This window comes from Triticum urartu, chromosome 5 (assembly GCF_003073215.2).
Source record: "Triticum urartu cultivar G1812 chromosome 5, Tu2.1, whole genome shotgun sequence".
Lineage (NCBI taxonomy): Eukaryota > Viridiplantae > Streptophyta > Magnoliopsida > Poales > Poaceae > Triticum > Triticum urartu.
In genome coordinates, this window is record NC_053026.1 from 558,456,887 (window position 1) to 558,471,927 (window position 15,041).

The 15,041-nt window shown below is 43.7% G+C and overlaps 1 protein-coding gene across 1 annotated transcript; it reads left to right on the forward strand.

Moving 5' to 3' along the window:
* Positions 1-12,990: 12,990 nt before the first annotated feature.
* On the forward strand, positions 12,991-14,346 carry LOC125506008 (transcription factor RSL2-like). The gene is made up of 4 exons (XM_048670891.1): positions 12,991-13,279; positions 13,375-13,440; positions 13,558-13,623; positions 13,719-14,346. Exons 1-4 carry the CDS (start codon positions 13,082-13,084, stop codon positions 13,806-13,808), a joined length of 420 nt encoding a protein of 139 aa, XP_048526848.1. The 5' UTR covers positions 12,991-13,081; the 3' UTR covers positions 13,809-14,346.
* Positions 14,347-15,041: the final 695 nt, after the last annotated feature.

Consider the following 15,041-nt stretch of genomic DNA (forward strand, 5'->3'; position numbering starts at 1 on the left):
CTTTAGTTGAATTGAATTTGACTACGGCCGCTCCTTGTTGAAGGTTAAAACAGCAAACTTGATAAATCACCGTTGTGGTTTTGATACATAGGTAAGAACAGTTCTTACTAGAAGCCTGTAGCAGCCACGTGAAACTTGCAACAACAAAGTAGAGGATGTCTAACTTGTTTTTGCAGGGCAGGTTGTGATGTGATATGGTCAAGACATGATGTGATATACGTTATTGTATGAGATGATCATGTTTTGTAAAATATATCGGCAACTGGCAGGAGCATTATAGTTGTCGCATTATTGTATGAAATAGAATCGCCATGTAATTGCTTTACTTCATCACTATGCGTTAGAAGCAATAGTTGGCGAGATGACAACGATGCTATGATGGAGATCAAGGTGTCAAGCTGTAACATCCCAAATTGGAGATCAAGGTGTCAAGCTGTAACATCCCAAATTTTCAATTTGGAATGTTATACATTAGATCATCAATGCATATCATATTTTGTTTTGCTTTTGGTTTTGATCCTAGAAATTCTATGCAACTCAAGGACCCACGGAGAGAGTTGAGGATTTCGTTATTTTCATATTTGAGTTTTCTCAAATTTTGAAGATAGGATCATTTGATTTTAATTATTTTATCATCAATTATTTCTATTACAAAAATATGGGAGAGGGAATAAAATGACTTTCCCAAAATGTGTATTTTTCAAAATTGCATTTAGGCCCCAAATAAATGTTCACCTTGTGCGGCTTGATTTTAGAAGCCCGAGAAAAATTTATTTCGGGATTTTTGGAGTCCGTTTAGTATTTCTTTTTATTTTTCTTCTGCGTGTAATTATTTTAAAAAAAATCGCACCGACCTACGGGCCGTGTCCGACCGGGACTCCGGCCCGCGTAGGCTTTATAAGCCGGGGGGAGGGGAGCCCAGCCGAAGCTAGCCCGCCCGCGCCCCCGAAATCCTAGCGCGCCGCCCGACCCCGCCCGACCTCGCCGCCGCCGCCGCATGCCGTCGCCGGAGCCACCGCCTCGCCGACCCGCCGCCCGAGGTCGCCTCGAAATCCGTGCCGCGGTTTTTTTTTGAAAAACCATTCTGTTTTTCGTCGGTTTTTCTTTAGTTTTAGTTTTTTAAATAGATCGGTTTTTCTGATTTATTTAATTAGCGAGCGTTCGTCCATTCGTTCGTTCTAGCGAACGTTCGTTTCTTTTTCTCGGATAAAATCCGTGATTTTTCTGATCGCGATTCCTGATCCGATTTTCGTTTTAGTACAACTTTTCGCTCGTTTATCGGAATCAGGCGATTCAAGCGCCTGGAGTTTCATCTCGAAACCCTCTATCTGTTTAACCAACTTAAACAAGTTTTTGCTACTGTAAAAAATTGCCTTAGATCCAGATTAGTAGAACGAAGTTGTTTTCTTTCGCCGTTTGACTTTCGTTGCTTCGTTTGATTTGATTCTTTTTGCCAATCGGAGTTCTTAAGTTGAATTTTCTGGTTAGATCTCTTATTTGAGTTTTAGCTGTGCATTAGATGAGTGCTTATTGTATGTTTGTTTGTTTGTCTGCGATAGAATACCTGGAGTGCCGCCTGTTACTTCGAATTGCTAGGTTTCGCGGATCATCAGCAAGGCAAGTAACACTTTGATCATACCTTTCCTACTACCCAGTTTTATTGCATTAGATCAATCTTCACACATTGCATGATTAGGATCTAAATAAATTGTGGGATGGGAAGTAGTTGAGGTAGTACCTATTACCTGTTTTATTATCAAACCTTTGGGAGTTACTTCTACGTTTGCCATTATGCCATGCTATGATAGTAGACGTGGATTGGGTGAGTGTTATCCATGACAGATGTGAGTTTGTTAATTAATGGTTTATCTAAGGTGGCAACTTAAATACACATCTGGGTGGATTGAGGTACCTGGGTATTCCAGGATTGCCTGTTTCTTTTTGGACCGCCACCCAGGCTCAAAGGGATCATGAGATTACTCATACTAGAAACTTCCGTGTGCAGCCACAAGCCATTATGGGCTCTGGCATAGTTGATAAAGTCGTGCGAACTCTTACAGGGTAGACTAGCAGATGTAGGGGAAAGTAGGTGTAACGGTCTATCCATCGTAAGGTGCTAGTGCTTCTGAAAGACTATGTCTCGGTCATCCGTCTTCTCAAACACCATGTAGTGCGAGAAACCAAACGGAGGCGATCGAGTCTTGTGAGGAAAAGTGCGCAAACCTCTGCAGAGTGTAATAAACTAATCATGATTAGCCGTGTCCCCGGTTATGGACATCTTGAGTATCTAGTACCTGGACTATCATGTGAATCTCATCATGTTACTTTAAATTAAGTTTGTTGGGTTTAATGATGATGTTTAATTGGGATTGAGAATGCTGTCAACCATTCTCAATGTTTAACAACTACCATGATAGTTAAATAAAATTTATTCCTTTGCAGTAGGGAAAAATTGGCTTTACGCAAAACTATAACCATAGAGATTTCCACCAGCCAAATATGCATATAGTATAGTTGTTTCATTCCATTACTCTCTATGTGTTACCTTGCCAGCATATTCCATGTGCTGACCCGTTTTGGGCTGCAACGTTAATGTTGCAGACTTTTCAGACGACGATTAAGGAGTTTTTAGGTCGTGGTTCTATACTCAGTGATGCCGTTGGAGTTGATGTACTCACTTATCTTCCAAGCCTTCCGCTGTTATCGTTATTAGATGGCCTTAAGCCATATTTATTGTAATAAGTTCTCTATTGAGACACTCGATGTAATAAGTGTGTGATTGCTACTCTGTTATAAATCCTCCAAGTACTGTGTGGTGTCAGCATTACTGATCCAGGGATGACACTGGAGCACAGAGATCAGACTGTTGAGGTCTGGTCGCTACACAAGCCGGTGACGATGGAGATCATGACGGTGCTTTGGAGATGGAGATCAAAGGCACAAGATGATGATGGCCATATCATGTCACATATTTTGACTGCATGTGATGTTTATCTTTTATGCATCTTATTTTGGTTAGTACGGCGGTAGCATTATAAGATGATCCCTTACTAAAATTTCAAGGTACAAGTGTTCTCCCTGAGTATGCACCGTTGCGACAGTTCGTCGTGCTGAGACACCACGTGATGATCAGGTGTGATAAGCTCTATGTTCACATACAACGGGTGCAAGACAGTTTTGCACATGCGGAATACACAGGTTAAACTTGACGAGCCTAGCATGTACAGACATGGCCTCTGAACAATGGAGACCGAAAGGTCGAACGTGAATCATATAGTAGATATGATCAACATAGAGATGTTCACCATTAATGACTACTCCATCTCACGTGATGATCGGACATGGTTTAGTTGATATGGATCACGTGATCATTTAGATAACTCGAGGGATGTCTATCTAAGTGGGAGTTCTTAAGTAATATGATTAATTGAACTTAATTTATTATGAACTTGGTCTTGATAGTTTTGCATATATATGTTGTAGATCAATAACTCGCGATATAGCTCCCTGTTTTATTTTTTGATATGTTCCTAGAGAAAACTAAGTTGAAATATGATAGTAGCAATGATGCGGAGTAGGTCTGTGATCTGAGGATTATCCTCATTGCTGCACAGAAAAATTATGTCCTTGGTTCACCACTAGGTGACAGACCTATTGCAGGAGCAGATGCAGACGTTATGAACATTTGACAAGCTCGGTACGACGACTACTTTATAGTTTAGTGCACCATGATTTACGGCTTAGAACCGGGACTTCAAAAATGTTTTGAACGCCATGGAGCATATGAGATGTTCCAAGAGTTGAAATCAGTATTTTAGACTCATGCCCGTGTCGAGAGGTATGAGACCTCTGACAAGTACTTTGCCTACAAGATGGAGGAGAATAGCTCAGCTAGTGAGCATGTGCTCAGAATGTCTGGGTACTACAATTGCTTGAATCAAGTGGGAGTTAATCTTTCAGATAAGATAATGATTGACAGAGTTCTCTAATCACTATCACCAAGTTACTAGAACTTCATGATGAACTATAATATGCAAGGATAATGAAAATGATTCCCAAGCTCTTCACGATGCTGAAATCAGTGAAGGTAGAAATCAAGAAAAAGCATCAAGTGTTGATGGTTAACAAGACCACTAGTTTCAAAAAAAGGACAAGGGAAGGAAAGGGAACTTCAAGAAGAATGGCAAGCAAGTTGCCACTCCCATGAAGAAGCCCAAAGCTAGACCCAAACCTGAAACTGAGTGCTTCTACTACAAAGGAAATGGTCACTGAAAGCGGAACTGCCCAAAAACTTGGCGGATAAGAAGGATGGCAAAGTGAACAAAGGTATATTTGATATACATGTTTTTGATATGTACTTTACTTGTGTTCATAGTAGCCCCTGGGTATTTGATACCGGTTCAGTTGCTAAGATTTGTAACTCGAAACGAGAGTTGCAAAATGAACAGATACTAGTTAAGGGCGAGGTGAGGATGTGTGTTGGAAGTGATTCCAAGGTTGATAAGATCACCATCGCACACTCCTTTTACCTTTGGGATTAGTGTTGGACCTAAAATAAATGTTATTTGGTGTTTGAGTTGAGCGTGAATATGATTAGTTCATGTTTATTGCAATACGGTTATTCATTTAAAGTCAGAGAACAATTGTTGTTCTGTTTACATGAATAAAACCTTCTATGGTCATACACCCAGTGTGAATGGTTTATTGAATCTTGATTGTAGTGATACACATATTCATAATATTGATGCCAAAAGATGCAAAGTTAATAATGATAGTGCAACATACTTGTGGCACTGCCGTTTAGGTCATGTTGGTGTAAAACGCATGAAGAAACTCCATGCAGATGGACTTTTGGAATCATTTGATTATGAATCATTCGATAGTTGCGAACCATGCCACATGGGCAAGATGACTAAAACTCCGTTCTCCGAAACAATGCAGCGAGCAACTGACTTATTGGAAATAATACATACCGATGTATGCGGTCCAATGAGTGTTGAGGCACGCGGCGGGTATCATTATTTTTTGACCTTCACATATGATTTGAGCAGATATATGGGTATATCTACTTAATGAAACACAAGTCTGAAACATTTGAAAAGTTCAAGGAATTTCAGAATGGAGTGGTGAATCATCGTAACAAGAAAATAAAGTTTCTATGATCTGATCGCGGAGGCGAATATTTGATTTACGAGTTTGGCCTTCATTTAAAACAATGTGGAATAGCTTCACAACTCACGTCACCTGGAACACCACATGGTGTATCCGAATGTCGTAACTATACTTTATTAGATATGGTACGATCTATGATGTCTCTTACCGATTTACCACTATCATTTTGGGGTTATGCATTAGAGACAATTGCATTCACGTTAAATAGGGCACCATCTAAATCCGTTGAGACGACACCGTATGAACTATGGTTTGGCAAGAAACCTAAGTTGTCGTTTCTTAAAGTTTGGGGTTGCGATGCTTATGTGAAAAAGTTTCAGCCTGATAAGCTTGAACCCAAATCGGAGAAGTGCGTCTTCATAGGATACCCAAAAGAAACTGTTGGGTATACCTTCTAGAACAGATCCGAAGGCAAGATCTTTGTTGCTAAGAATGGATCCTTTTTAGAGAAGGAGTTTCTCTCAAAAGAAGTGAGTGGGAGGAAAGTAGAACTTGATGAGGTAATTGTACCTTCTCTCGAATTGGAAAGTTGCTCATCACAGAAAATGTTTCCGTGATGCCTACACCAACAAGAGAGGAAGCTAATGATAATGATCATGGAACTTCAGATCAAGTTACTACCAAACCTCGTAGGTCAACCAGAGCATGTTCCGCACCAGAGTGGTACGGTAATCCTGTTCTGGAAGTCATGTTACTAGACCATGACGAACCTATGAACTATGAGGAAGCGATGATGAGCCCAGATTCCGCAAAATGGCTTGAGGCCATGAATCTGAGATAGGATCCATGTATGAGAGCAAAGTGTGTACTTTGGTGGACTTCCCCGATGATCGGCAAGCCATTGAGAATAAATGGATCTTCAAGAGGAAGACGGACGATGATGGTAGTGTTACTATCTACAAAGCCCGAATTGTCGCAAAATATTTTCGACAAGTTCAAGGTGCTGACTACGATGAGATTTTCTCACTCATAGCGATGCTTAAGTCTGTCTGAATCATGTTAGCAATTGCCGCATTTTATGAAATCTGGCAAATGGATGTCAAAACTACATTCCTTAATGTATTTCTTAAAGAAGAGTTGTATATGATGCAACCAAAGGTTTTGTCGATCCTAAAGGTGCTAACAAAGTGTGCAAGCTCCAGCGATCCATCTATGGAACTGGTGCAAGCATCTCGGAGTTGGAATATACGTTTTGATGAGTTGATCAAAGCATATAGTTTTATACAGACTTGCGGTGAAGCCTGTATTTACAAGAAAGTGAGTGGGAACACTACAGCTTTTCTGATAAGTATATGTGAATGATATATTGCTGATCGGAAATGATGTAAAAAAATTGGAAAGCATAAAGGAGTGTTTGAAAGGAGTTTTTCAAAGAAAGACGTGGGTGAAGCTGCTTACATATTGGGCATCAAGATCTATAGAGATAGATTAAGACGCTTGATAAGACTTTCGATGAGTACATACCTTGATAAGATTTTGAAGGAGTTCAAAATGGATCAGTCAAAGAAGGAGTTCTTGCCTGAGTTGTAAGGTATGAAGTTGAGTAAGACTCAAAAACCGACCACGGCAGAAGATAGAGAGAGAATGAAAGTCGTTCCCTATGCCTCAGCCATAGGTTCTATAAAGTATACCATGTTGTATACCAGACCTATTGTGTACCTTGCCATGAGTTTGGAAAGTGGGTACAATAGTGATCCAGGAGTAGATCACTGGACAACGGTCAAAATTATCCTTAGGTACCTAAAGAGGACTAAGGAAATGTTTCTCGGTTATGGAGGTGACAAAGAGTTTGTCGTAAGGAGCTACATCGATGCAAGCTTTGACACTGATTTGGATGACTCTGAGTCTCAATCTAGATACATATTGAAAGTGGGAACAATTAGCTAGAGTAGCTCCGTGCAGAGCATTGTAGACATAAAAATTTGCAAAATACATACGGATCTGAATATGGCAGACCCGTTGACTAAACTTCTATCACAAGCAAAACATGATCACACCTTAGTACTCTTTGGGTGTTAATCACATAGTGATGTGAACTAGATTATTGACTCTAGTAAACCCTTTGGGTGTTGGTCACATGGCAATGTGAACTATGGGTGTTAATCACATAAAGATGTGAACTATTGGTGTTAAATCACATGGCGATGTGAACTAGATTATTGACTCTAGTGCAAGTGGGAGACTGAAGGAAATATGCCCTAGAGGCAATAATAAAGTTGTTATTTTATATTTCCTTATATCATGATAAATTTTTATTATTCATGCTAGAATTGTATTAACCGGAAACTTGATACATGTGTGGATACATATACAAAACACCGTGTCCCTAGTAAGCCTCTACTAGACTAGCTCGTTAATCAAAGATGGTTAAGTTTCCTAACCATAGACATGTGTTGCCATTTGATGAATGGGATCACATCATTAGCAGAATGATGTGATGGACAAGACCCATCCATTAGCATAGCATATTGATCGTTCAGTTTTATTGCTATTGCTTTCTTCATGTCAAATACATATTCCTTCAACTATAAGATTATGCAACTCCCGGATACCGGAGTAATACCTTCTGTGCTACCAAACGTCACAACGTAACTAGGTGATTATAAATATGCTCTACAGGTATCTCCGAAGGTGTTTGTTGGGTTGGCATAGATCGAGATTAAGATTTGTCACTCCGAGTATCGGAGATGTATCTCTGGGCCCTCTCGGTAATGCACATCATAATAAGCCTTGCAAGCAATGTGACTAATGTACGATGATGTATTACGGAACGAGTAAAGAGACTTGCCGGTAACAAGATTGAACTAGGTATGAAGATACCGACGATCGAATCTCGGGCAAGTAACATACCGATGACAAAGGGAGTAACGTATGTTGTCATCACGGTCGACCGATAAAGATCTTCATAGAATATGTGGGAGCCAATATGAGCATCCAGGTTCCTCTATTGGTTATTGACCGGAGAGATGTCTCGGCCATGTCTAGATAGCTCTCGAACCCGTAGGGTCCGCACGCTTAACGTTCGATGACGATTTTGTATTATATGAGTTATGTGATTTTGTGACCCAATGTTGTTCGGAGTCCCGGATGAGATCACGGACATGACGAGGAGTCTCGAAATGGATGAGAGGTAAAGATTGATATATAGGACGATGGTATTCGGACACCGGAAGTGTTTCGGGATGCACTGGGTACTTATCGGGTCATCGGAAGGGGTTTCGGGAACCCCCGGAAAAAGATATGGGCCTTATGGGCCAAGAGGGGAAACACACCAGCCACAAAGGGGCTGGTGCGCCCCTCCCATATGGGCTGGCCAAATTGGAGAAGGAAAGGGGAAGGAGGAAAGGAAAAAGGGAATAGGATTCCCCCTTCCCCCTCTTCCCTTCCTACTCCGAATAGGAATAGGAAAGGGGAGAGGCCGAATGGGGAGGCGCCCAAGTAGGATTCCTCCTGCTTGGGGTGCCCCCTTGGCTGCCTCTCCTCCCCTCCAACCTATATATATGAAGGGGGGCACCGCTAGAACACACACGAATCATTGTTAGCCGTGTGCGACGTCCCCCTCCACAGTATACGCCTCCAGTCATATTCACGTAGTGCTTAGGTGAATCCCTGCGCGGATCACTTCACCATCACCGTCACCACGCCGTCGTGCTGACGGAACTCTCCCTCAACACTTTGCTGGATCAAGAGTTCGAGGGACGTCATCGAGCTGAACGTGTGCAGAACTCGGAGGTGTCGTACGTTCGGTGCTTGATCTGTCAGAACAAGAAGAAGTTCGACTACATCAACTGCGTTTTCAAACGCTTCCGCTTTCGGTCTACGCGGGTACGTGGACACAATCTCCCCCTCTCGTTGCTATGCATCTCCTAGATAGATCTTCGTGAGCGTAGGAAATTTTGAAATTGAATGCTACGTTCCCCAACACACATGTCATAGGGAGGGGGTTATACTAAACCTTAGCCACTGAATTAGTGAAAGGGTCCCACTTGTCATAGACTACTTGTTTAACATAGGTTTAATTTAGTTGGTTAATTCTTAATTAGCCAAGGGGGACCCGTTGTCTGTGGTTGAGCTAATCAACTAAAATTATTTAGTTTAATCTATAGGTTAATTAGGGAGATGGCCCCACACGACAGTTTGTAGGGCTAAACTAATTGGTCTGGTGGCCTGGACCCACCCGGCGGTGGCCCAGCCATAACTAAGCACGGCGGCATCCACATGGTCCTCCACCACCTTCCCCAGCATGTTGTGGAGGTCCTCCGGGACGGGAGCTATCACGGCTTCGAAGTCGAAGTTGGGGTTGGTGCAAAGGAGATGCCTGAAGACACGTGTCGCCGCTTGGGTAAGGAGGTCACGACATTATTCTTTGACGATTTTGCCCACCTTCTTAGCGTCGTCCTCAAGCCGCTCCACGACCTTGGCAAAGAAGTCAAGATAGTTGGCATCACCAGTCTCGAGGGGACTGGCAACGTCCTCCTTGTAAATAGAGTCCAAAGCCCGACGGGCTCGCAACTCGAGGGCTTGGAACATCTTGGAATGTTCATGCTGCCGCCCCCGAGCCTGGTCCGCCTCCTCCCTCACCCGCTCCACAACAGACGCAACGTCCCCCACCTGCTTCCGGAGTGAGGCTATCTCGGCTTCGGCGTGGACCCGTGTGGCCAACACGATTTGCCGTCGTTGCTGTCTCCTTGAGACCGTTAATCTCATGTGTCAGTTCCTCGCGCTTTGTCTTGAAGTGGCCTTCCACCAGGTGGAGCGCCAAAGCAAACTTCTTGAGGTCGTGCATACTAGGCCAAGCCACGCCCTTGGGAGTGCATGTGGCTTGGCCTAGGATGCTCGTGCACTCCCGAGGACCGTGATTTATTCGCTTATGCCATAGGAGTGGTTGTTGGGGACGAAAACACGACCAGGTTTTGGTAATCTCCGTGGTTGGAGGGGCTCTGACCGATGGATATTATGCCCAAGATTTTTTTAGCTCTCGCATAAGAAGTCTTGTTCGGTTAGAAAGCCGTTGACGAACAAAAATTGGATTACCGAAATCAATATACATCACAAAGATCTCTCTCCCCCACATCCAGGAATTGGGAAAGGCTCGTCGACATCACCCTCACCGATGGGGTTCGCGATTCAATTAATTAGAAGCTCTCTGTTGATGGCATGTACTTTGTGTCCTCGGCTTACAAGGCGCAATTTGAGGGTCTCGCCGTCTTGACCATGCCGACAACCATTTGGCCCAAATTGTAAGTTCTTCGGTTGGTTGGTCTTACAAAATAAGATTTGAACAACTGATAGACTACACCATCGGGATGGCTAAACGGCGGTCTTGCGCTCTTTGCAAACAAGCTCCCGAGTCTGTTGTGCACCTCCTCACCCAATGTCATTTTATGACTCGTATTTGGGCGGAGATCGCCAACTGGCTCGGCCTTCTTGATTCCTCTGCCTTGGCTTGGGCAAATGCCACCTCCATGAGAGGTTGGTGCGTCGATACGGTGGACAAGACAAGACCGCATAGGAAGGCTCTCACTATGTTGATGATGTTAGTCTCATGAGAGATTTGGAAGGAACGCAATACAAGAGTTTTCCACAACGCTGCCAACCCCACCATGATGGTTGTTAGGAGGATCAAGGAGGAGGCCCATCTTTGGGCATTAGCGGGCGCGAGACACTTGACTAATGTAATGCCGCCAGAGTGGTCGTTTTTCCCCGCGTTGTGGGCGTATGCCTAAACCTTCTCTCTTGATTAATGAAATAGCAAATCTTTATGATTGTACCCTTGGTTTTGGTCTTGTCCTCCCAGTTTGCTCTTTGTTGGGGCGGTTACTTTAGCCATTGGTTGTAATTTTAGTCTAGTACTTGCCTGAGTCGACTGATGCGGCTTTTGTTTTACTGGCATTTCCTTTGAACTCCGTATCCTATTTCATTCAAATAATGGAGCAGGCCGGCGTGTGTGGCGGTCTCCCATGACTCTAAAAAAAAGTGCATACAACATGTAATCATAGATACTTACACGCCAGTAATGCTGGTGGCTACGGCCAGCCTACGACCAATTATTCCAAAAGAAAATCAAACCATATACTGTGACAGCCACGCAGTCTCCAGCGCTGCAGCTTGCAAGACTGTCAGCATGTGGACGCGCTTTTTGTTTAACAAGTTTGGACGTGCTTGCAACGCCCAATGGCCACAGCTAGCTACACCGGCACTTAACAAAGCTGAATATCATGCATAACGCGCCTTGCTAGCTGCTAAAATTTTCAGAAGAAAAACCTCAAAGCTGTCCTTTATATTTAGCACCCCAAGCCTTGCAAGCTCATTAGCAGAAATATCATTCGTTAACACATTGTTAATTCGGATTCACGTTGATAGTGCATCACTTTAGAGAGGCTCAAGGGGCGATCCGCGGCGTCCGGCGAGCTAGATGACAGTTGTAACACAAATTAAAACTCGCTTTGAAGATTTCATCGCAATATCGCATTTTATTTTTTTCTTGGACAGGATAAATCAAAAGGTAACCATACAGGTCATGTAAATGGTGTTTCAGATCTAAGTGCATGAATTTACTGGCGCTCACTCTCACAGGCGCGCACGAACTCAGCACAGTTTCAGTCCATGTTACTATGAGGGTGATTGGATACGTTTTAGTCCCATGATTAAAAGTAGTGGGACTAAAACTTGCTAGCCTCACCCATGCTTGGATCCAAATATTAAAGAGACTAAAATCAAGTTATTAAGCATTTATTATCCTCCAAACCCTCCAATCCAGAACTCGCATGTGTTAAAAAAGAGGAATTAAATGAGGAGAGAGAGAGCTAATACATATTTTAGTAGGTTTCCTATGACTAAAAATTTTTAGCCTCAAGACTAGTCCTAGCCTCTCTTTAGTCAGGGGTACTTGGAACTTAAGCCTCTAAAAAAGATTATTTTTAGTCAGACTAAAAATAGTCCCTTGGATCCAAGCACCCTAAAAGAGACTATGTTTCTGTGTTGTCAGTTGTCACAAGAATGTTCTCAGTATCTTACCAATCATTTCCCATTTTTCTCTTCGAGATGGTAGTATTTGTATACTACCACTAGTGTTTTCTCTTGAGACTTCTGACATTTTGCCGACCGAATCAGCCGTTACCCAGCTTGCACCTAGCACCAGCACTAGCAGCGCCTGAGCTGTGCAAGAAACAATTTTGAGCTCATCTCAACCTCAATGGCCATATATACGAGCACGTACGTACACACCGTCATCCACTTGCGTGCATGCTCCCTAGCTAGCTACTCCCTACAGTACGTCGCAGTGCAGCTAGCGTCCGTCTCTCCGTGCTTGCGTCGCACCATTCGCCTCGATCGCTTGGACAGTAGTACACAATGTTGCGGTTGCAGGCAGCTGCCGTCAGGTCGCAGGAGGCCGCGCGGTGGTCGCCATGCCACGCGCCGGACGAGGAGGAGTCGGAGATCGTGGCGCAGTTCCTGACGGCGCCGTACCCGTGCTTCGACGGCGGCTACGACTTCCTCGGCGAGCCCGACGTGTCGCTCGGGATCAACACGCTCTCCTACTGCGGCTCCATCGACCTCAACCTCTCCCGGAAGGAGGAGAGGGCCGGCAAGCGTGGTGGCAATGGCAACATGGTCCCCGGCCCTTCGCCCCCCGCTGGTCGCGGTCGCGTCCGCGCTGGTGCTGGTTACCTCCTCAGCGATCGCGACAGCAATGGCGACGGTGCCGCCGCAACGCCGAAGCGGAAGGTTTTTCAGGCCGGCCATGCCCATGATCAGGGAGGGGATCTTGGACGGCACAAGAAGAAGGCTCGAGCTGCAGATCACAAGGCATGGCGTAACGCAACTTCGATCGATAGCTATAGCTGAAGAGTTTACTTGCGTACCGTGGCGAGGGCGCGGGGCTGATTCAGTTTAATTGGCCGTGATCATGCAGGGGGAGAAGTCTGTCACATCCAAGACCAAGATGGCGCAGCAGAAGCGGCGATCCAGCAGCTACTGCTCGGACAACGAGTCCAATTGCTCCCAGGGGGACGGCGGCGAGGAGGCCAACGTCGCCGGCGGCGGCACCGTGAAAGTGCGGGCCGGCCGCGGGTCTGCGGCCGATCCCCAGAGCCTCTATGCGAAGGTGAGCTCAATGCATGTGCAGCCCCGCAGGTCAATTCAATACGACCGTTTCAGTGGATTGGTTCAGACTTCAGAGTTTTGTTCTGTCCAATGCAGAGAAGAAGGGAGAAGATTAACGACAGACTCCGAGTCCTGCAGAAGCTGGTGCCCAACGGAACCAAAGTAACTCTCGCGTACATACATTACATTTTGCAAAAGAAATTCAACTAGAGATTGCATTGGTTACTAATAAGTTGCTGCCTGCTAGTATGTTCTGACTGTTGTGACATATCTTGACAGGTGGATCTCAGCACTATGCTGGAGGAGGCAGTCCTCTACGTCAAGTTCTTGCAGCTACAGATCAAGGTAAGCATAATATTCATGGTTGTATTAGACCTTTCTTTCCTAGGAACTTTGTGTGATCTTGATGTCTCTTACCAGAAAGGTTGTTTCATGATCAGGTGCTCAGCTCTGACGAGATGTGGATGTACGCGCCGCTCGCTTACAGCGGCATGAGCTTCGGAATCGATCTGAGGATCACCCCTCAGTGATGAGCTTTTTCTTTTATTTAAGAAGAAAAAACCATGATGAACTTGACTCGCTTGATTTCCATCTCAACGAGGCGAAAACTAACCGTTCTGAAAGAGGATGAACTGTTAAGGACGATCCATGCTTACCAATGTAATACTGACGATGTTACAGAATTTCTGTACGATGGGTTTGCAGTTGTCTTCCTTTGCAAGAAGCCAAGAAGCAATTTTTCTGGTCACTCGCCAGCATGTCTCCACAAATCATGATCAAAGTCACAAATGCAAACGAGGCTTTGGTCTTCACAGGTCCTGCACTTTTGTAGTAGATCAGCAGAACGTGTGCCGCCGGGAATGCAAGTCCTTTTTAGTAGAGCACGTAGTAGGAGCTGCAGAAGACACGCATTATGTAATCACTGATATAATGTCAGAGTAGATTCCGTATTTTCTCCGGTTGATTATTGTTGATGAAAGGAGAGGAATAATACTATACTAGTTACACAAAATGTAAATTCCGCAATATCTCATAATGATGCATTGATGCATGTTGGCCAATTGTGTGCGTTGAGCAGTTGACAGTCAGAACTTTGTGCTGAAGTGTCAAAGATTAACGACCCATCAGTGATTCTCTTCCTCACTGACAATGCTACCTCGTAGAAACTCATGGGTATATGGGCTTAACACAATTCTCTTAAAAAAATTGTGGTGTAACATTTGAGTCAGCTGTCATATGTGTATGACAATTGACAAGTACTCCTTCTGTCTCAGAATGTAAGACGTTTTTGAGAGAAGTGCATATTACACCCCTCAACTCTAGCCCTAGTCTAATATACAACCCCCAACTCCAATACCATCTAGTTTACACCCCCCAACTCTCAAAACCAGGCGGAATTCAACCCTCCCCTCCCCGTTGACTGGTTTTGACCTGTTGACTGGGTGAACAGTAAATTCAAAAGAAATAAAAAATTAAAAAAAAATAATTTTGTTTTTTCACGGGTTGAAAAGTAAAATTTTAAAAAGTTCTAAATAAAAAAATTTAAAAAAGAAAATTGATTTTTAAAAATGTTGATTTTTTGTCCAGGTGAACAGTAAATTTCAGGAAAAAATTAAGAAAACAAAAATTTCTGAATTATATTTGCATGAAACAGTTAACAGTCGTGTACTGTTCGGGCTGATATATTTTTTTATTGAGAGACAACTGAAATGTCCAAACAAGCTGAAAATTGTCACAGACATCACGCGTTGAAAAATCGTCCA

Coding starts and splice junctions, on each gene's coding strand:
- LOC125506008 (XM_048670891.1), top strand. CDS start 13,082: ATGCAGGGGGAGAAGTCTGTCACATCCAAGACCAAGATGGCGCAGCAG. Junction 13,280..13,374: donor CCCAGAGCCTCTATGCGAAG/GTGAGCTCAATG, acceptor TGTCCAATGCAG/AGAAGAAGGGAGAAGATTAA. Junction 13,624..13,718: donor TCTTGCAGCTACAGATCAAG/GTAAGCATAATA, acceptor TTTCATGATCAG/GTGCTCAGCTCTGACGAGAT.